The sequence below is a fragment of the Callithrix jacchus genome, chromosome 9, assembly GCF_049354715.1.
Source record: "Callithrix jacchus isolate 240 chromosome 9, calJac240_pri, whole genome shotgun sequence".
Taxonomy (NCBI): domain Eukaryota; kingdom Metazoa; phylum Chordata; class Mammalia; order Primates; family Cebidae; genus Callithrix; species Callithrix jacchus.
The window spans coordinates 55,142,311-55,163,798 of NC_133510.1; the positions used below are offsets into that span (position 1 = coordinate 55,142,311).

General features: G+C 39.8%; 1 protein-coding gene across 4 annotated transcripts in view; it reads right to left on the reverse strand.

Annotated features, from left to right (window-relative positions):
• Positions 1-21,488, reverse strand: part of SRGAP1 (SLIT-ROBO Rho GTPase activating protein 1) — a 334,709-nt gene that overhangs the window by 18,939 nt on the left and 294,282 nt on the right. For all 4 annotated transcript variants that reach the window (XM_009004152.5, XM_002752697.6, XM_078336139.1 and 1 more), the window contains exons 16-18: positions 11,853-11,958; positions 8,961-9,185; positions 4,542-4,621 (exon numbers count right to left, since the gene is read on the reverse strand). In XM_009004152.5, the coding sequence (XP_009002400.1) occupies positions 4,542-4,621; positions 8,961-9,185; positions 11,853-11,958 (411 nt within the window). The remainder of the gene's footprint in view (positions 1-4,541; positions 4,622-8,960; positions 9,186-11,852; positions 11,959-21,488) is intronic.

Here is a 21,488-nt window from a genome sequence, read left to right on the forward strand (position 1 = left end):
GTTGTCAGGCTGGTTGTAACCCAGGCAGAAATACATGAAAACCTTCTCTGGAAGAATCTACCTTCTACTGAGCCTAAAGTTCCAAGAAATCTATACAAAATTTACAAACACAGTGGCAAATAAGACTCAATGAGTGAGAGCCAACAAAACAAATTTGGGAAGACATATGAAAATTATCAGACACATATTCTGATAGGAAGCACTGATGAATAAACAGCAAGAGACTAGAAAAAATCATCAAGCAGCAGATATAAAAGCACACTAAATACACTTATAGAAAGAAATAATATTTAAAGGCTGGGCACTGTGGCTCACACCTATAATCCCAGCACTTTGGGAGACTGAGGTAGATAGATCACCTGAGGTTAGGCGTTTGAGACCAGCCTGGCCAACATGGTGAAACACCACCTCTACTAAAAATATCAAAACTAGCTGGGCATGGTGGGGCACACCTGTAATCCCAGCTACTTGGGAGGCTGAGGCAGGAGAATCACTTTAACCTGGGAGATGGAGGTTGCAGTGAGCTGAGATCGTGCCATCGCACTCCAGCCTGGTCAAAAAGAGCAAAACTCCATCTCAAAAAAAAAAAAAAAAGAAAAATATTTTAAAATAAAACTTTAATGAATGGATATGCTTAAAGCAGATTAGTTACAGCTGAAAAGAATTTGTGCATATAGCTGAAGAAGTACTAGAGAAAACTGACAGCTTTAAATGTTTACATTAAAAAGTAATTAAACTTAGGTTGGAAAATGAAAAAAATCTCTATAGAGAAAGAATAAAAATTTATTTGGAGATATTAACTAACTGGAAATATGTGCATGAACTGGAATATTGAATATTGTAAAGTTATCAATTCTCTCCATATTAATATGTGTAGAATTTGTGCAAGGGCAATCAAAATGCCAGTTGGGCTTTAGAGAGTTTTGTTTATCAGAAGAACTTGGAAAACTGAGTCTGAAATTTAAGTGGAATTGCAAAGGGCCAAGAATTACTACAAAGCAGACGTGTTGCTTTATGAACTATTAAGATTTATTAAAAGGTATCAAAATTTAGGACAGTGATATAGGGACAGACACATAGACCAGTAGAGAGGCCAGGAGGAAATTCAAACAAAGAAGATACTTCATTTATGACAAAGATGTAGAGCAGTGGACAAAGGACAATTAATGCTGAGATAATTGTGACAATTATGTATCCATATAAAGAAAAAGGGAATGGATCTCTACCTTACATCATAACCCCAGATAAACTGCTGGTGGAATAAAGACCTATGTGTGAAAATCAAAACCTTAAAGGATTTAAAATAATATGGGGCTGGATGCAATGTCTTATGCCTGTAATCCCAGCACTTTCGGAGGCTGAGGAGGGTGGATCACTTGAGTCAGGAGTACGAGACCAGCCTGGCCAACATGGTGAAATGCTGTCTCTACTAAAAATGCAAAAATTAGCCATGCCTGTAGTCCCTGCTACTCGGGAGGCTGAGGCAGGAGAATCGCTTGAAGCCATGAGGTGGAGGTTGCAGTGAGCCAAGATCATGCCACTATATCCCACAGACAGACTCCATCTCAAATAAATAAGTAAGTAAGTAAGTAAAATAAAAGAATATGGCACCAAAGAAGACCTACAAATTGCACCCAGCCTGATAAGTAAATAATACATGAATGAATGAATGAAAAGAATACAGCACCAAAAAAGACATCCAGCCAACAGGTATATTTAAAAATGCTGAACATCACTAATCATCAGGAGAATGCAAATCAAAACCAAAAATGAGGTTATTCCACCATGTTAGGAAATAAACAAAACAAAAGATAACAAGTGCTGGTTGGACGCAGTGGCTCATGCCTATAATCTCAGCACTTTGTGAGGCCAAGGCAGGTAAATGGCTTGAGCTCAGGAGTTCAAGACCAGCCTGGGGAACATGGCAAAACCCCACCTCTACAAAAAATTAGCTGGGCATGGTAAAATGTGCCTCTAGTCCCAGCTACTTGGGAGGCTGAGGTGGGAGGATCACTGGATCCTGGGAAGTCAAGGCTGCAGTGAGCCAAGATCATGCCACTGCACTCCAGCCTGGGTGACAGAATGAGACCCTGTCTCAAAAACAAAAAAACAAAAATTAAAAAAAAGATAAGGATTACCAAGGGTGTGGAGAAACTGAAACCTTTGTACACTGCTGGTGGGAATGCAAAATGGCACAGCTGCTTTAGAAAATGGTATAGAGATTCCTCAAACACTTAAAAATACAACTACCATGTGACACAACTATCCCACTTCTGGGTATTTATCCAAAATAACTGAAATTGGGATCTTCAAGAGATATTAACACTCCTATGCTCATTTGAGCACTATTCACAATAGTCAAGATGTAGAAACGATCTAAATGACCATGGACAGATGAATGGATAAAGAAAATATGTATAAATACAATGGCATACTATTCAGATTATAACAAGAAGGACATCCTGACATATGTAACAGCATGGATGAACCTGGAGGACGTTTTGCTAAGTGAAATAAGCCAGACACAGAAAGACAAATACTACATAAGTTCACTTATAATGAGTTATCTAAAAGAGCTAAATTCATAGAACCAAAGGGTGGAATGGTGGTTGCCAGAGGCTCGGGGGAGAGGGAAATGGGAAGTTACTAACAAGTGGGAATAAAATTTCGGTCAAGCAAGGTGAACAAGCTATAGAGACCTGCTGTATGACACTGTACCTATGGTCAACATGAAGGTACTCTACACTTAAGTGTTTTTACCAAAATAAAATAAAAGAATATGAGAGAATTAGGTACTGTACACTTAAGTGTTCTTACCAAAATAAATAAAGAGAATATGGGAGAATTATTTATCATTACCTCAAGACACAGAAGGATTTCTTAAAGGAGATGCTAAGTAAAATAATCATGAAGGAAAAGATTGGAAAATGTAACTACTTTAAGATCTTCTGTTTAGCAAAAGACATAATAAGCATTTGAAAAGCAAAGCTACAGTGTAGGGGAAGATATCTGCAAAGCATATACCCAATAAAGGACCTGATATAGACCCACAAAGAACTCTTACAAATCAAATAATAAAAAAACAACTAAAACCAAACCAAGTGAACCAAATATAAAGAGCCCAGAGAACTCAATAGAAAAATGGGCGGAAGACTTGATAGGAATTTCACAAAAGATACATAAACACATTATTAACCATGTCTTTTATATTTTGTATTCTGACATCTGGGGCCTTTCTGACCTTGGGGGGACAGTCTCTTTAGGGTTAGCCAATTTCTGGAGATAGTAAACAACTCACCCACGAGCAAGCTTTTTAAACACCAACCTGCCAGTTGGAGCCAACACCCCACCACCCTGATGATCAGGCTCTCCCACTCCAGGCCACTGTTGCCCTGTTCTCAGCACCCCAGGGCCAGGTACCAGACAACTTGGAACAGCTCCTAATGTCCCACAGCCTGCTGAAATTACTCCTACTAGCCAACCGTAAAGCTGCTTACCTTGCCATACCCATTCCTTCCTGTGGAAAGCACACCAAGGTCTTCACTTTCCCTCTGCTTCCCGACAGACCTGGTGCTTCCCCAGGTGGCTGCCCATGGCGTGGCATCCCCACGTCTCTCAGGAGCTCTAAGGAGCAACTGTCTTCATAAAAATGGTTTGACAGTGTAAAGCTGAAGACACAGTTACTCCTAGGCATACGTCCTAGAGAAACTCCTGTACATTTTCAGTAGGAGACATGTTCAAAATGTTCATAACAGTGCATAGTAGCACTGTTCTTAACAGCAATGAGTAGAAAATACCTCATATATTCATCAAAATGAGATAGATACATACAATGGAATATTATAAAGTGGTAAAATAATTCAAACTGCATGCAACTGTACAGATGAACATCAGGAACATAATACTGAGTAGAAGAAAACTCACAAAAAATAGATACAGTATAATCCCATTTATAAAAGGTTTAAGAAAACAGAAAAGGAAAGAAGAAACTGTTTAAAAACACAAACATAGTGGTTATTCCTGAGGGGTAAGGCAGTCAGATCAGGGACGTGCAAAGGAAATAATATGTCTTTTTTCTTAAGCTTGGTGGTGGTTCCACTGGTTTTCATTGTAAAGTTATTTTTTATACCTTACACATACTTTATAAATGCTTTTGTATCTACTAGTTGTTGGTTTTTTTTTTTTTTTTGACGGAGTCTATTCTGTTGCTCAGGCTGGAGTGCAGTGTTGCTATCCTAGTTCACTATAGCCTCACACTCCTGGGCTCATACAATCCTCCCACCTCACTCTCCTGCATAGCTGAGACTACAGGTGCATATCACCATGCCTGGCTAATTTTTTTTGTAGAGATGGGCTCTCACTATGTTGCACAGGTTGGTGCTGAACTCCTGGGCTCAAGTGATCCTCCCACCTTGGCCTGCCAAAGTGCTGGGATTATAGGTGGGAGCCACTGTGCTTTGCCTCTAAAATTTTAATACAAGCAATTGTTTACAATGGGGATATAAAGACTGGTTTTTTAATAGCATAAGGGCGGGGCATACCATCTTCGCTTGTGTGGGGCTCTGTACCAGCATCTTGGTCCACTTCCTCCAATGTACCGTGCTCACTGTATGGGCTGTCGCTGTAAAATACAAATGGAAATTCATATGAAATTAAAACAGACAAAAATTTTTTGAGACAGGGTCTTGTAATGCTGCCTAGGCTGGAGTGTAGCAATGCGATCTTGGCTCACTGCAACCTCTGCCTCCCAGACTCAAGTGATCCTCCCACCTCAGCCTCTCAAGTAGTTGGGACGATAGGTGTGCACCCCACACCTGGCTAATTTTTAAATTTTTTGTAAAGATGAGGGTCTCATTATTTTGCCTGGGCTGGTCTCAAACTCCTGGGCTTAAGCGATCCTCCTGCTTCAGCCTCCCAAAGTGCTAGGATTACAGGCATGAGCCACCATGCCTGGCCAGAGAGAAATTTAATAATGAACCATTGCTACTATAATGAAAACTGTAAGACTCTATAAGGGCAAAAGAGTTATTGGATAGTCTGTCAATGGAATCCCGGTGTCTCCATTGATTATGTTGTCCTATGGGAGTATATATTATATCCATGCATTCATCTTTGACTAGGTTATTTTACAACCCTATAAAGACGAGTTCACTTGTAGAAAATGGATAGCTTTGTAAGTAATTCTTATCCATAGAAATACAAATTACAAATTTTGGCAGAATATGATTATTGCCCTATGGATAGACCAGTTTTTGCAAATTCATTTTGCTATTCCTTTACTACGCAGAAACTGGTGGTTGAAATATACAATACATTATTGTTATTGATGTCTCCTTTGAACTGGTTGTGGGATATTTACCATCTTTTCTTGACACATGCTCATTGTATATGTGTATGAGAATCACAAGTTTATCCTCTTTTCAAACTTATCCCTTAACACTGTCACTACCTCTCCTCAAATGCGTGCTGATAAATGGAATACATGGGCCACAAATATAAACCTAATATTACTGTAAAAGCCCATTTACATTTCTGATGTAATGTTGGGGGACAAGTATAACTACTACACTATTGACTTTCTGTTTAAAATGAGCAATACCCACAGAAAACACCAGTTTAGAAAGATGGACACAGTCAAGCACACGTTACTGGCTGCAAGATTATCACAGGAACCTACACTCTGGCATCACAAAATGTCCCAGAATATAATACATCAAATAATATTGACCAGTCGTCTACAAACTTGCTCTTTTTATAAAATGAACAAGACAGCAGAGCTTACTGACATAGCCCTAATATTTAAAAATGCTAACTAGGCCAGGCACAGTGGCTCACGCCTATAATCCCAGCACTTTGGGAGGCTAAGGTGGGCAGATCACCTGAGGTCAGGAGCTGGAGACCAGCCTGGCCAACATGGTGAAACCGTCTCCACTAAAAATACAATAATTAGCTGGGCGTGGTGGTGGACGCCTGTAATTCCAGCTACCTGGGAGCCTGAGGCAGGAGAATTGCTTGAACCCGGTAGGCAGACGTTGCAGTGTGTAGAGATTGCACTGTGGTGTTCCAGCCTGGTGACAGAGCGATACTCCATCTAAAAAAAAAAGCTAACCATACCTTTGGCACTGGCTTTAAAATAAATACAACGAAGAAAATAAAATTACGTATCTCAGCAGGGTTAAGTTGAATTCATTTACCTTCCCAGAGCCAAGCTGTTAGTATCTTGCCCATAGTAATTACTCAAGTAAATATTTTGAATTGAACTTCATGGTAAAGTTGGTGAATATACTACAGAACTGGAATCTAGTATGTTTCATTCTTAATTCAGAAAACAGTACTTCTGGAAATGGTCAACTCAGTTTTCTTTTTTTTTTTGAGACCGAGTTTTGCTCTTGTTACCCAGGCTGGAGTGCAATGGCGCGTCTCAGCTCATGGCAACCTCTGCCTCCTGGGTTCAGGCAATTCTCCTGCCTCAGCCTCCCGAGTAGCTGGGATTACAGGTACGCGCCACCATGCCCAGCTAAGTTTTTTGTATTTTTAGTAGAGACGGGGTTTCACCATGTTGACCAGGTTGGTCTCGACCTCTTGACCTCGTGATCCACCCACCTCGGCCTCCCAAAGTGCTGGGATTACAGGCGTGAGCCACCGTGCCCGGCCCCAACTCAGTTTTCTTAAGGCATATGACCATACTATGATTCAAGTTAAAAAAAAAAAAGTACTTTCAGTTATTTAATTATCTTTCAGTGACTCATTCCACTTCTCCTTTATCTTTGGTAAGAAAATGGGAAAGAAAGGCCAGGTACAGTGGCACATGCCTGTAATCCCAGCATTTTGGGAGGCTGAGGTGGGTGGATCACCTGAGGTCAGGAGTTTGAGACCAGCCTAGCCAACGTGGTGAAACCCCGTCTCGATTAAAAATACAAAAATTAGCTGGGTGTGGTGGGGGGCACCTGTAATCCCAGTTACTTGGGGGAGGTGGGAAAGTGTTGTGAGCAGGGTCCAGAACAAGGGATTTAGACAAACCCATTTCCACCTGCTCTTGAATCCTAGTTGCACAGGGCAGTTTCTGAGGTGGGCAGGGAGGCTGCTGAGTGGGAAGACTCACGTGTGCTTTGGAATCACACACACCTAACTTTGATTTACTACTAATCACTGGACAGGCTCTTTGGCCTTTCTTAACTTACTTGGTACAGTGGTCATGATAAATAAAAGAGAACATGTGCACCAAGCAGCTGACATGTAATAGAGGTTCAAGAAATTGAAGTTTCTTTCTTTGCTGTTTTTTAATTGATATATAATAGTTGTACATATTTGAGGGGTACGTGTGATATTTCGATACCCATATACAATGTGTAATGATCAAATCTGGGTAACTGGGATATCCATCACCTCACACATTTATTTTTTCTTCATGTTGGGAAACTTACAATTCTTCTGTTTTAATTATAATACATTATTGTTAGCTACAATTTTTCTACTGTACTGAATACTAAACTTATTCTAATTCTTTTTATTTTTTTGAGACAGAGTCTTGCTCTGCTGCCCAGGCTGGAGTGCAGTGGCATGATCTCAGCTCATTGCAATCTCCGCCTCCCAGGTTCAAGCTATTCCCCTGATTCAGCCTCCAGAGTAGTTGGGACTATAGGCCCACACCACCATGTCCAGTTAATTTTTGTATTTTTATTAGAGATGAGGTTTCACCATGTTGGCCAGGCTCGTCTCGAACTCCTGACCTCAAGTGATCTGCCTGCCTCGGCCTCCCGAAGTGCTGGGATTATGGGCATGAGCCACTGTACCCAGTCTTTTTTTTTTTTCTTTTTTTAAGAGACAGGATCTTGTTTTCTTCCTCAGCCTGGAATGCAGTGGTGTGATCAGACCTTGCTGCAGCCTCAAACTCCTAGGATCAAATGATTTTCCAGCCTCAGCTTCCGAAGTATCTGGGCCTACAGGTACAAGCCACTGTACCCAACTTATTCCCTATCTGTATTTTCATAGCCCTTAACCAACGTCTCTTCATCCCCTCCATTCCCCTTCCCTTCCTATCCTCTGGTAATCACCATTCTATTCTCTACCTCTATGAGATCCACTTATTTTTGCTCCACATATGAGTATGAACATGTGATATTTGTCCTTCTTGCGTGGCTTATTTCACTTAACATAATGACCTTCACTGCTAGGTATATATCCAAAAGAAAAAAAATCAGTATATTCAAGAGATATCTGCATTCCCATATTTATTGCAGCATTTGTCACAATAGCTAAGATGTGAAAACAACCAAGTGTATATCAGTGAATGCATGGATTAAATAAATTATGGTAGTACTACACAATGGAATATTATTCAGCCACAAAAAAGAATGAGCTCCTGTCATTTGTAGCAACATGGATGGAATGGGAGGCAATACTACCATGCTAAAAATTTTTATCCCAACAATGTATATATATCACAACAATATAATAAACTTGCTCAAAATGACCTTTACTATTATAGTTAGAATTATATTCATTAGTAAGAGAGAAAATGAAAATAAATTAAGAATGAAAATACATTTGGTTGACAGGGCTCCTTTAAAATGAGAATTTAAAAATACTTTATGTGAAATAAAAAACTTTAATTTAGACTGAAAAATAAAATGTCAATTCAATCTGTTATCTTTTCTTGGTTTAATGTAATGGTTTAACGTAGTGAGAAAGGGTATATAACATCAAAACCCTTTTTCTTTAAAAAAAAAACCAAGATAGGGTCGATTTATCTAAAAGATATAGTCCTTTGAGAAAATAGAGGGATAAATAGGAGTTTCCATGGGTCTTAGTATTTTAAAATTTATCTCAAGTGTCTGCTTCTTCCTTTTCTTTGAAGTTGGAAGCATTGGTAGCTTATGGGAAACTCTCTCTTAATTAAATTGATGGCTACATTTCCATAATTTTTGGTGGGAGAGGAGGACTAAAACTCTTAGACTTACCAGTAGTCATCTCCAGCCATACATTTCTCATAAACAGGGCCATCCAGCTCTTTAGCATCTGGGAAAATAGTCTCATGATGTATGATGATGGTTTTGATAATTTCATTCACATGTGCCTGGCAAGACACTTGATCCTGTACTTCTGGGACAGGCATCAATGTTGGGCCAAAGCAAATGGCCAGGTTATAAGGGTCCATCATATTCTCATCGCTGTACTGTGATAGACTACAAAAGGAAACAAGAAAGGAGTTATAAAAGAACAAAGAAAAAAAGGATATAAATGTTTAATAATAAGCTTCTTCAACTTTAAGTTGGCTCAGCAAACTCCAAAGAAAGTGAAATGACTTAAGATCTTAACTAAGTAGAAATTGAGAGGGGACTCTAAATCCTATTTGCTTACTTAAGTAGCATTTTTCAAAATCAGGAGGGGGTTTAATACAATATTCACTACAGTGGAGACCAGGATCACGTAAATGAGTTTTATTTGTAAATGTGATGGTCAGGCTCTAAATGCTCCTCAAGTAAATTTGGGATACAGAGTAAGGATTTCCATCAAGCTTTATGGATGTCTTTAAAATGGTTCTCCCTCCACTCAAATATATCTCAGATTGTTAGTTTTCTCCTATAAATCTTGGGGAAAGCCTAGAAGAGAAAAAAGAACCTTTTCTTTGTAACTACTAATAGGAGCAAATAACTCCAGGCTTTATAATTTGCTTTTGTGTCAGAAAATCAACAGTAGATGACAACCAGTGTCACAAAAGCCATTATAAATACATGAAAAGGGGAAAGGAATCCTCAATTCTCATTCCATGCAAAGGTTGGAAACTGTCGGGGAGATTTCCAATTGTCTAGTACCAATTTCTACATTCTACTCAACAGGTATTTGTGAAATATTTTCACAGTGACACAAAATAAGCCAGCTCTTTATTGCTGTGGTCCCTGTTCTAGGGAGAATTTAGATATGTTATCTTTCAGTGTGTAGAATGTCAGTCTTGAAAGGAAATGTAAAATCCAGCTGAACATATGACAAATGGAAGGAGAAAAAGGAGCCTCAGTAACCTTTGTGAGATGATGACAGACACAGAAATTGAGATACCATATGACATGATACTTTACCATTTTTTTGGAAATAAGATAGTCTAGACAGTAGAAAATACAAAAGCATAATTTCCAGAGCTAATATGTCTTTCCCTTCTGCTATTTCTCAAACATACAATATTTCTAAAAAAAATCACAATAATAGTAAATGATCATGTTTCAGATCATCCTGAAAACAAATGAATCTTGAAAGTGGAGATTCCGAATAAGAACGGCCTAATTTCCAAAAGACATACTTCAGCTCAGTGGAGAGAGTCACGGTTAATCTTTCTGAATCGTTAGTGCTGACTTGCAAACAAAAACTTGATGTAGAAATGTTATTTCCAGGTTTTGATTTTGCAGCAAAAAATTATAGTGAATCTCTCTTTTCATAATCCGCATCCCAAGCATCCTGCCCTAGAGGTTGGGCCCTTTTGTCTGCATGAAGGCAGGTGCAACCAGCCAGGGGGCCTCTGGGCAGAACCACTGGAAGCAATGCCGGCAATGCCCATGGTGCATTTACCAGGCATGATGAGTTAGGTTCAGGTTTTAGAACTTTCTTAATTAACAGACTGCTTTCCTAGTCCATTACAAATTATTAGTTCACAGTGAATTTTGTTCGGGTGTGTTAGGACGATTTGGTAGAAATGGTATAGAGACAGCCAACAGGAAGGCAAGGTACTCCATCCTGGGGGACGGTGGTGGTGGTGTGGGCGACAAGCAAGCCTCTGGATTTTTAAAACTGCCTGGGTGACTGTGTTTATTTAAAGGTAAAAATGTACAGAGTCTAGCTGAAACATAGTTTAAACCCATCTCTCTAGATACTGCTTATTTCCAGTGGTGATTAATGTACAAATGGGTTCCTACGGTCATTTGTGAATATTTTAGGCACCACAGGTCAGCAGTAGAGTCTCGTTCTGTATGGTTCTCTGCCAACATTTCCCTATTGTATACTTGGCTCTTGGGGTCAAGCTGAGTGGGTATGTTTCAGGACTAGTCTGTGGGATTGTAATAAATCACCACGGCTTTTGAGAACTCCAAATGTCCCATGTAATAGAGAAAAGAAAATACCCGTATTTTAGGAAAGGAAAATCCATGCTAGCAAGAGAAGGCATTTCCCCAAGTTTATTCAATAAATTGATTCCCCCTGCATTTCTTTATTTCCAACTGCTTAACTGAAATGTTACAGCAAGGGGACTCTTAGATGGGACGTGGGGAGGCTGTTCTTATAACAGAACCCAAACAGCAGGAAGTAGCGTGGCTGAAATTAAAAGAATACAGTTCTTTGAAAATAATGTAGTAATTTAAAAGATTTGTTACTTTGTTTAAGAGAACGTTTTGAAGTATTTTTTTCTTGATAAGGTCTCATTACAGTGAATTTGCAGAAATTCTTTTTTGGATCTGTGTACAATTCCCATCCCCGATTGTCTTCCATCCCCAACTACAACATTAAAAATCACAAAAATTTTCCACAATGAACAGCCAATTTACATCATTTTGACAAAAACATTCATGACAGTTTTGGATGGAAGCTGGAAAAACACTGAATAACACTTTCTATTTAAAAGTGTTTTTTTTTTTTTTTTTAGTAATATTTAAATATTTTTGCATTTGTGGTCACAGTTTCTACATCTAGGGTAGGGCTTTCATCTATCGATGACCTTGATTTGCTGGAAAAATGTACCTTCACAGTCTATATTCAATCATTTTTCTCTTTGACTCTACTGATAAATGGAACCCGATGTACACTTTACAGGATCCAAGAATAAAGACAGAATTCAGATGGGTCTTTTGTCAGAGCATTCAGGTACTTACTGATTGAGGAAGGCAAAGAGGTACCTCATCACTATAAGGATGGACCTGGGCAAAGTCAGGAGGAGTTTGCGGATGTGAAGCGCCCTCTCATAGAGATTATCTATTCCTACAGATAGAAGACGACATGGTCAGAGTCCTTTCACTTGCCACATTTAAAGCAGAACATTGCAGTACATGTATTACTGGTACACATCTGAATATAAGCAACACCTTGCTCTTGTGTGAGATGCAATTGTAACCAAAACAGTGAATAAATGATCAGCTTGGGTATACCACCATTTCAGAGGGCATTTCCTCTGACACTCACCATTTTCTCTGATTTTCATGGACTTGGCTTTGAGTAATTTAGAGTCTTCTAGATTTAAAAACTATTTTTTTCCTTTGCTGCTAATTCTAAGTTTTGCACTGGATATGATTTCAACTCCTCTTGCTACAGGCTAACCAAAGTAGCTTTCTGGGGCATGGCACCCCTCCTCCAACCATTATGCATTAATTCATCATATATTTGTCTATTACTATGATCCAGGCAATGTGCCAGGTTTAGAATCTCTCTCACAATTGCCACTGCATTTTGCTTATATGACTTTTTATCTTGTATTATACTATCCCATCAATATTAGGAGAGCCTACCAGGTTTCAATCACTAAGAATATGTTAGCAATACAATTTCTGCCTTTACACGATGTATACCCTGATGTATATCCTGTCTTCCCTGTAGGATGGTGAGCTCCCTCAAGAAAGGATTACACCGTGTTATGCTACCTCTTCACCAGGAATACAAAGTATCCAAAGCATCTCAATACTAACGAGCTTGTGAACATCAGCAAAAAAGGCTACTACTACAATACATTATTTGTATACTTCTCTATATATTTTAAAACACATTTTCACATTTGCTATCTAACTCAAAGGGAACAATAAACTTTGCAGTAGGCAGGGCACACACTGTCATCCCCATTTATCAGATTAGGAAAATGAGAACTGGGCAAGCGGCTTACCCAAGGCTGACAGGCTAGAAGGGGTACAGCTGGGACTACAACCTGTTTCCTGTTTCATAAGTCTGGTTTCATAAGTCTATTTTCAGTTTCATAAGTCTGGTTGCCTTTGGTGGATCCAAAGACTACAACTTTGTAAAGCTGTACCTTTACAAAATACAACTTTGAAGATACCCAATAAGCATACATTTGAAAAAACATTTCCAAAAAAGTAGTAAGTTTGAAAACATTTCTGAAGCTTCCTATACTTTTATATCACTATATTGTTCTTAATTGCTCTTGAGATACTCATGTATCCCACTTGAAAATTCTCAGTCCACAGCTTCTGACACCACAGTCAAATCATTCTCCTCAGTATTCCTGCTGTTTTTAAAGCCTTCCACCCATAAATGTGGATAACTCTCAGATTTCTACCTGGTTCTCCTCAATGACAACCTCATCCAGTTTCAAGGTTACAAATACCACTTTTAAGATGGTATTTTTGCTTCATTTTTCTCCCTTGAATGGGAAAGAAGTCCTGTAGTTTCCACTTCTAGATATCTCACTGCTTATTTTCTAATTATTATTAGAAGTCTTTATTATTTCTAACTTAGACCATCAAAATACTCTTCTAACTCAGTTTCCCTTTCTGATTCCTTTTATATCAGTGGTTCTCAACCTTGACTTGGATTCACTTGGGGAAATTAAAAATGCTGATGCCTGGGATTCTTTTATGCAGCCAGGGTTGAGAATCACTGTCTTAATTACTTATTCTAAGCTCATTTCCCTGGAATCTTAAGTGCTGACCCCAGCTGTTTTCCACTTATTATCAAACTGGGCATTTTACTTCCCCTTTTGCATAGCTGAAAAGGTGTGAAAAATCTATTAGGAATATTCTTGATTAACCACAGAAGAGTTGTCAAAACAAGCAATAATGTATCAGGATTCCTTGGTGGCGGGGGTGGGGGAAACACTTCCATTCCCCCGTTTAAGTATGCCAAAGTTGGAACTGTAGCTTTGTCATTTTTTAGCAAATGCAATTTCAAAAACTCTTGAACCAGAATGTAAGTAAAACATTATTATGCAATTGACATTCTTGTAACATTCTTATTCTTTCAATATAAACCTATAATTTATAATAGTGTGACCTTTTTATTTGTAAAATATTTCAAAATGGAAAAATATAATGCTATGAACAAGGCAAATTAGGGTTGCATCCATTGCATACAAGCATTTTGCTTAACATACTTTCCAGGTAATGGTCTTGATTTTTTCCCCCCTGAAAAGAGGGAATAAGACACTCAAAAAAGAAGTTACTCAACAGGTGTATAAATTCTCTCAGGCCACAGTAACTCAATACTTAGGTTATCAACATTCCCACCCAATTCAGTCCTAGTAGGATCAAGACATGTCCTAAAGTAAGCTATTTATCTCCATGACAACATCAGGTGATATGTGCAAAACTACGTTGTACAGAGAGGGAAGATGAAATGCCTACAGATGAAGCAATTTGCAAGTTACTGAGAATTTAATGGGGGGAATTTTGTACTGTTAAATACTATTTAGACACAGCTGCATTATTCTCTCATATTAGAAATTAACTGGTTGAATGTTTATGTAAAATATCTGATTTTAGAAAAAGTGTAATGTTGCTGCTTTAAGTTAAAGAAGACAAAGATGATGTAGCATCCCTGTAACTAAAAAGTCTATCTCTAAATATGAAAAAGAAAAAAACCCTTCAAAAGTGAAATTACACATATTATAATTTATTCTTAAGACAACAACAAAACTTCTCCCACTGTTTATTGAGGATCTTGGGTGTTTCAAAAGTGAAGTTTCCTAATTCTCCAATCAAATCCTCATTTAATTTTTAAATTATTATTATTTTCTTTTTTTTAATTGCATTTTAGGTTTTGGGGTACATGTGCAGAACATGCAAGACAGTTGCATAGGTACACACATGGCAGTGTGTTTTGCTGCCTTCCTCCCCTTCACCCACATTTGGCATTTCTCCCCAGGCTATCCCTCCCCAGCTCCCCACTCCCGCTGTCCCTCCCCTATTCCCCCCAATAGACCCCAGTGTTTAGTACTCCCCTCCCTGTGTCCATGTGTTCTCATTTTTCATCACCCGCCTATGAGTGAGAATATGTGGTATTTCATTTTCTGTTCTTGTCAGTTGGCTGAGAATGATGTTCTCCAGATTCATCCACGTCCCTACAAATGACATGAACTCATCATTTTTGATTGCTGCATAATATTCCATGGTGTATATGTGCCACATTTTCCCAATCCAGCCTATCATCGATGGGCATTTGGGTTGGTTCCAGGTCTTTGCTATTGTAAACAGTGCTGCAATGAACATTCGTGTGCATGTGTCCTTATAGTAGAACGATTTATAGTCCTTTGGATATATATCCAGTAATGGGATTGCTGGGTCAAATGGAATTTCTATTCCTAAGGCCTTGAGGAATTGCCACACTGTCTTCCACAATGGTTGGACTAATTGACACTCCCACCAACAGTGTAAAAGTGGTCCTATTTCTCCACATCCTCTCCAGCTTCTGTTGTCTCCAGATTTTTTAATGATTGCCATTCTAACTGGCGAAAGATGGTATCTCAATGTGGTTTTGATTTGCATCTCTCTAATGACCAGTGATGATGAGCATTTTTTCATGTTTGTTGGCCTCATGTATGTCTTCTTTTATAAAGTGTCTGTTCATATCCTTTGCCCAATTTTGAATGGGCTTGTTTGTTTTTTTTCCTGTAAATCTGTTTGAGTTCTTTGTAAATTCTGGATATCAGCCCTTTGTCAGATGGGTAAACAGCAAAAACTTTTTCCCATTCTGTTGGTTGCCAATTCACTCTAGTGACTGTTTCTTTTGCGGTGCAGAAGCTGTGAAGTTTGATTAGGTCTCATTTGTCTATTTTGGCTTTTGTTCCCAATGCTTTTGGTGTTTTGGTCATGAAGTCCTTGCCTACTCCTATGTCCTGAATAGTTTTGCCTAGATTTTCTTCTAGGGTTTTTATGGTGCCAGGTCTTATGTACACGTCTTTAATCCATCTGGAGTTAATTTTAGTGTGAGGTATCAGGAAGGGGTACAGTTTCTGCTTTCTGCACATGGCTAGCCAGTTTTCCCAACACCATTTATTAAACAGGGAATTTTTTCCCCATTGTTTGTTTTTGTCAGGTTTATCAAAGATTGTATAGTTGTAGATATGTTGTGTTGCCTCCGGTGCCTCTGTTTTGTTCCATTGGTCTATATCTCTGTTTTGGTACGAGTACCATGCTGTTTTGATTACTGTAGCCTTGTAGTATAGTTTGAAATCCGGTAGTGTGATGCCCCCCGCTGTGTTCTTTTTGCTTAGAATTGACTTGGCTATGCGGGCTCTCTTTTGGTTCCATATGAAGTTCATGGTGGTTTTTTTTCAGTTCTGTGAAGAAAGTCAATGGTAGCTTGATGGGGATAGCGCTGATTCTGTAAATTACTTTGGGCAGTATAGCCATTTTCATGGTATTAATTCTTCCTAACCATGAACATGGAATGTTTCTCCATCTGTTTGTGTCCTCTCTGATTTCATTGAGCAGTGGTTTGTAGTTCTCCTTGAAGAGGTCTCTTACGTTCCTTGTGAGTTGTATTCCAAGGTATTTTATTCTTTTTGTAGCAATTGCGAATGGCAGTTCGTTCTTGATTTGGCTTTCTTTAAGTCTGTTATTGGTGTAGATGAATGCTTGTGATTTTTGCACATTGATTTTATATCCTGAGACTTTGCTGAAGTTGCTTATCAGTTTCAGGAGTTTTTGGGCTGAGGCAATGAGGTCTTCTAGGTATACTATCATGTCGTCTGCAAATAGAGACAATTTGGCTTCCGCCTTTCCTATTTGAATACCCTTTATTTCTTTTTCTTGCCTGATTGCTCTGGCTAGAACTTCCAGTACTATATTGAATAGGAGTGGTGAAAGAGGGCATCCTTGTCTAGTGCCAGATTTCAAAGGGAATGCTTCCAGTTTTTGCCCATTCAAAATAATATTGGCTGTTGGTTTGTCATAAATAGCTTTTATTACTTTGAGATACATTCCATTGACACCGAGTTTATTGAGAGTTTTTAGCATAAAGGGCCGTTGAATTTTGTCGAATGCCTTCTCTGTGTCAATTGAGATAATCATGTGGTTTTTGTGTTTGGTTTTGTTTATGTGATGAATTACGTTGATAGACTTGCGTATGTTGAACCAGCCTTGCATCCCCAAGATGGGTCCTACTTGATCATGATGGATAAGTGTTTTGATGTGCAATCGGCTTGATAGTATTTTATTGAAGATTTTTGCGTCTATGTTCATCATGGATATTGGCCTGAAGTTTTCTTTTCTTGTTGGGTCTCTGCTGGGTTTTGGTAACAGGATGATGTTGGTCTCATAAAATGATTTGGGAAGGATTCCCTCTTTTTGGATTATTTGGAATAGTTTCAGAAGGAATGGTAGCAGCTCCTCTTTGTGTGTCTGGTAGAATTCGGCTGTGAACCCATCTGGACCTGGGCTTTTTTTGTGTGGTAGGCTCTTAATTGCTGCCTTGACTTCAGACCTTGTTAATGGTCTATTCAGAGTTTTGGCTTCCTACTGATTTAGGCTTGGGAGGACACAGGTGTCTAGGAATTTATCCATTTCTTCCAGGTTTACTAGTTTATGTGCATAGAGTTGTTTGTAATATTCTCTGATGATGGTGGAATCTGTGGTGATTTCCCCTTTATCATTTTTTATTGCATCTATTTGGTTGTTCTCTCTTTTCTTTTTTATCAGACTGGCTAGTGGTCTGTCTATTTTGTTGATCTTTTCGAAAAACCAGCTCTTGGATTTATTGATTTTTTGAAGGGATTTTCCTGTCTCTATCTCCTTTAGTTCTGCTCTGATCTTAGTTATTTCTTGTCTTCTGCTAGGTTTTGAGTTTTTTTTGATCTTGCTCCTCTAGCTCTTTCAATTTTGATGATAGGGTGTCAATTTTGTATCTCTCCACTCTTCTCATATGGGCACTTATTGCTATATATTTTCCTCTAGAGACTGCATTAAATGTCTCCCAGAGATTCTGGCATGTTGTGTCTTCATTCTCGTTGGTTTTGAAGAACTTTTTCATTTCTGCCTTCATTTCGTTGTTTATCCAGTCAACATTCAAGAGCAAGTTGTTCTGTTTCCATGAAGCTGTGCCGTTCTGGGTTAGTTTCTGAATTCTGAGTTCTAACTTCATTGCACTATGGTCAGAGAGACTGTTATGATTTCAGTTGTTTTGCATTTGCTGAGGAGTGCTTTACTTCCAATTATGTGGTCAATTTTAGAGTAGGTGTGATGTGGTGCTGAGAAGAATGTATATTCTGTGGATTTGGGGTGGGGAGTTCTGTAAATGTCTATCAGGTTTGCTTGTTCCAGGTCTGAGTTCAAGCTCTGGATATCCTTGTTAATTTTCTGTCTGGTTGATCTGTCTAATATTGACAGTGGAGTGTTAAAGTCTCCCACTATTATTGTGTGGGAGTCTAAGTCTCTTTGTAAGTCATTAAGAACTTGCCTTATATATCTGGGTGCTCCTGTATTGGGTCCATATATGTTTAGGATCGTTAGCTCTTCTTGTTGTATCGATCCTTTTACCATTATGTAATGTCCTTCTTTGTCTCTTTTGATCTTTGTTGCTTTCAAGTCTATTTTATCAGAGATGAGAATTGCAACTCCTGCTTTTTTTTGCTCTCCATTTGCTTGGTAAATCTTCCTCCATCCCTTTATTTTGAGCCTTTGTGTATCCTTGCATGTGAGATGGGTTTCCTGGATATAGCACACTGATGGGTTTTGGTTTTTTATCCAATTTGCCAGTCTGTGTCCTTTGATTGGTGCGTTTAGCCCATTTATATTTAGGGTTAATATTGTTATATGTGAATTTGATACTGCCACTTTGATGCTAGCTGGCTGTTTTGACCGTTAGTTGATGTAGATTCTACATTATATTGATACTCTTTACCATTTGGTATGTGTTTGGAATGGCTGGTACTGGTTGTTCCTTTCTATGTATAGTGCCTCTTTCAGGAGCTCTTGTAAAGCAGGCCTGGTGGTGACAAAATCTCTGAGTACTTGCTTGTTTGCAAAATATTTTATTTTTCCATCACTTATGAAGCTCAGTTTGGCTGGATATGAAATTCTGGGTTGAAAGTTCTTTTCTTTAAGGATGTTGAATATTGGCCCCCACTCTCTTCTGGCTTGTAGAGTTTCTGCTGAGACATCTGCTGTGAGTCTGATGGGCTTCCCTTTGTGGGTGACCCGACCTTTCTCTCTGGCTACCCTTAGTGTTTTCTCCTTCATTTCAGCCCTGGTGAATCTGACGATTATGTGCCCTGGGGTTGCTCTTCTTGTGAAATATGTTTGTGGTGTTCTCTGTATTTCCTGGATTTCAGTGTTGGCCTGCCTTGCTAGGTTGGGGGAATTTTCCTGGATAATATCCTGAAGAGTATTTTCCAGCTTGGATTCATTCTCTTTGTCACATTCTGGTACACCTATCAAACGTAGCTTAGGTCTCTTCACATAGTCCCACATTTCTTGGAGACTTTGTTCATTCCTTTTTGCGCTTTTTTCTCTAATCTTGGTTTCTCGTTTTATTTCATTGAGTTGATCTTCGACTTCTGATATTCTTTCTTCTGCTTGGTCAATTCGGCTATTGAAACTTGTGCATGCTTCACGAAGTTCTCGTGTTGTGTTTTTCAGCTCCTTCAATTCATTCATATTCCTCTCTAAGTTATCCATTCTTGTTATCATTTCCTCAAATCTTTTTTCAAGGTTCTTAGTTTCTTTGCATTGATTTAGAACATGTTCTTTTAGCTCACAGAAGTTTCTCATTATCCACCTTCTGAAGTCTAATTCTGTCATTTCATCACAGTCATTCTCCGTCCAGCTTTGTTCCCTTGCTGGTGAGAAGTTTTGGTCCTTTGTAGAAGGCAAGGTGTTCTGGTTTTGGGTGTTTTCCTCCTTTTTGCGCTGGTTTCTTCCCATCTTTGTGGATTTATCCACCTGTCGACGGAGCAGTTGCTGACTTTCAAATGGGTCTCTGAGTGGATGCCCAGATTGTTGATAATGAAGTATTTCTGTTACTTGGTTTTCCTTCTACCAGTCTAGCCCCTCCGCTGTACGACTGCTGAGGTCCACTCCAGGCCCTGCTTGTCTGGGGTACACCTGTAGCAGCTGCAGAACAGTGAGGGATGCTACCAGTTTCTTCTGCTATTTTTGTCCCAGAATGATGCCCGCCATATGTCAGTCTGATCAGTTCTTTTTGAGGTGACTCTTTGGATATACAGGGGTCAGGGAGCTGCCTGAGGAAACAGTCTGTGCTTTATACGATCTCAAGTGCTGAGCTGTGAGCTCCGTTGGTCGTTCAGGGCTGTTAGGCTGCTACGTTTAAGTCTGCTGCAGCCGAACTGATAAAACCCCTTTTTTTCCTCAGATGCACTGTCTCGGGGTGTTAGGGCTTTCTTTATGAGTGTCCATTGCACTGTCCTGCCCAGCTAGGAGGCAGTCTAGTCACTATTTGCCTGCCGAGGCTCTGCCCTGCTGGCGTGGGGTCTGCCCTGTTGCTGCGGGCTCTGCCCTGCAGCCGCGGTCTCCGCCCTGCTGCCATGGGCTCCGCCCTGCAGTGGAGTCTCTCTGTTATGGCGGGTTGCCTTGGCAACAGCAGGCTGTGTCAGCAATGGGCGTGTACCTCAGTAGGGGCGGATTGCCTCAGTAATGGCAGACGCCCCTCCCCCGCCAAGCTGAACTGTCCTGGGTTCAGCTGTGCCCGCAGTGAAACTCTCCACCTGGAGCATTTTGAATTGCCGTTTTGTTTGTCCCTGTGGGAGTGAAACCTACAGAGTCTGCTCACCTGGCTCCCTGCCTCAGAGCGCCTTTCTTTTTTTTTTTTTTTTAAAGTTGAACGGTTGACTCTCTCCCAGGTGCTTCAGTCGCCTGATGTTAGGGCACCGGGATCTGTATGATTTCCCGTGCAGCAACCCACTGCGCTGGCTCAAATGCCGCTTCCCAGGAATCTCCTGGTCTGGCTCACTGTCCAAGTCCCGTTTAATCAGATGGATATGCTAATCTGCCCTCCCAAATCTCAGATTGCTGGTTTAACAGGGCACCCAGACCAGTGCATTTTGTGCAGAGTGTTGTAGAGTGCTGCTGCGCTGCGGCGCCGGCCGAAGCGGCCGCACCAGCCAAAACAGCTGCGCTGGCATCCTGTGTCTCTCCTACACCTGGGAATTTCCCCGTTCTGTGGGCAACAAAGATCCGTCTGGATATGCGGCTTTGACTCACCCTCTGCGCGTTCCCTGAGAGCTGCAATCCTGAGTTGTTCTTACCATGCCATCTTGAATCCTCTCTTGCAAATCCTCATTTTAACGTTAAGGTCAAGGCTCAGATGAGAGAATTACTTGAGCCCAGGTGTTCGAGGCTCCAGTGAGCTATGATCACACCACTACACTCTAGTCTGGGCAACAGAACAATACATCATCTCTAAACAAATAATAACCATAAAGTTAATCTCAACTATCGGGGATAGGATTTTTGTAGCTTAAGGCTAGTTTTGAAGTCCTAGAGTTACAAACAAAAGGAGGCCAAGTGTGTGAAGATGGCCAAGAGGAGGCAACTCTGGAGTCCAGCTCCCAG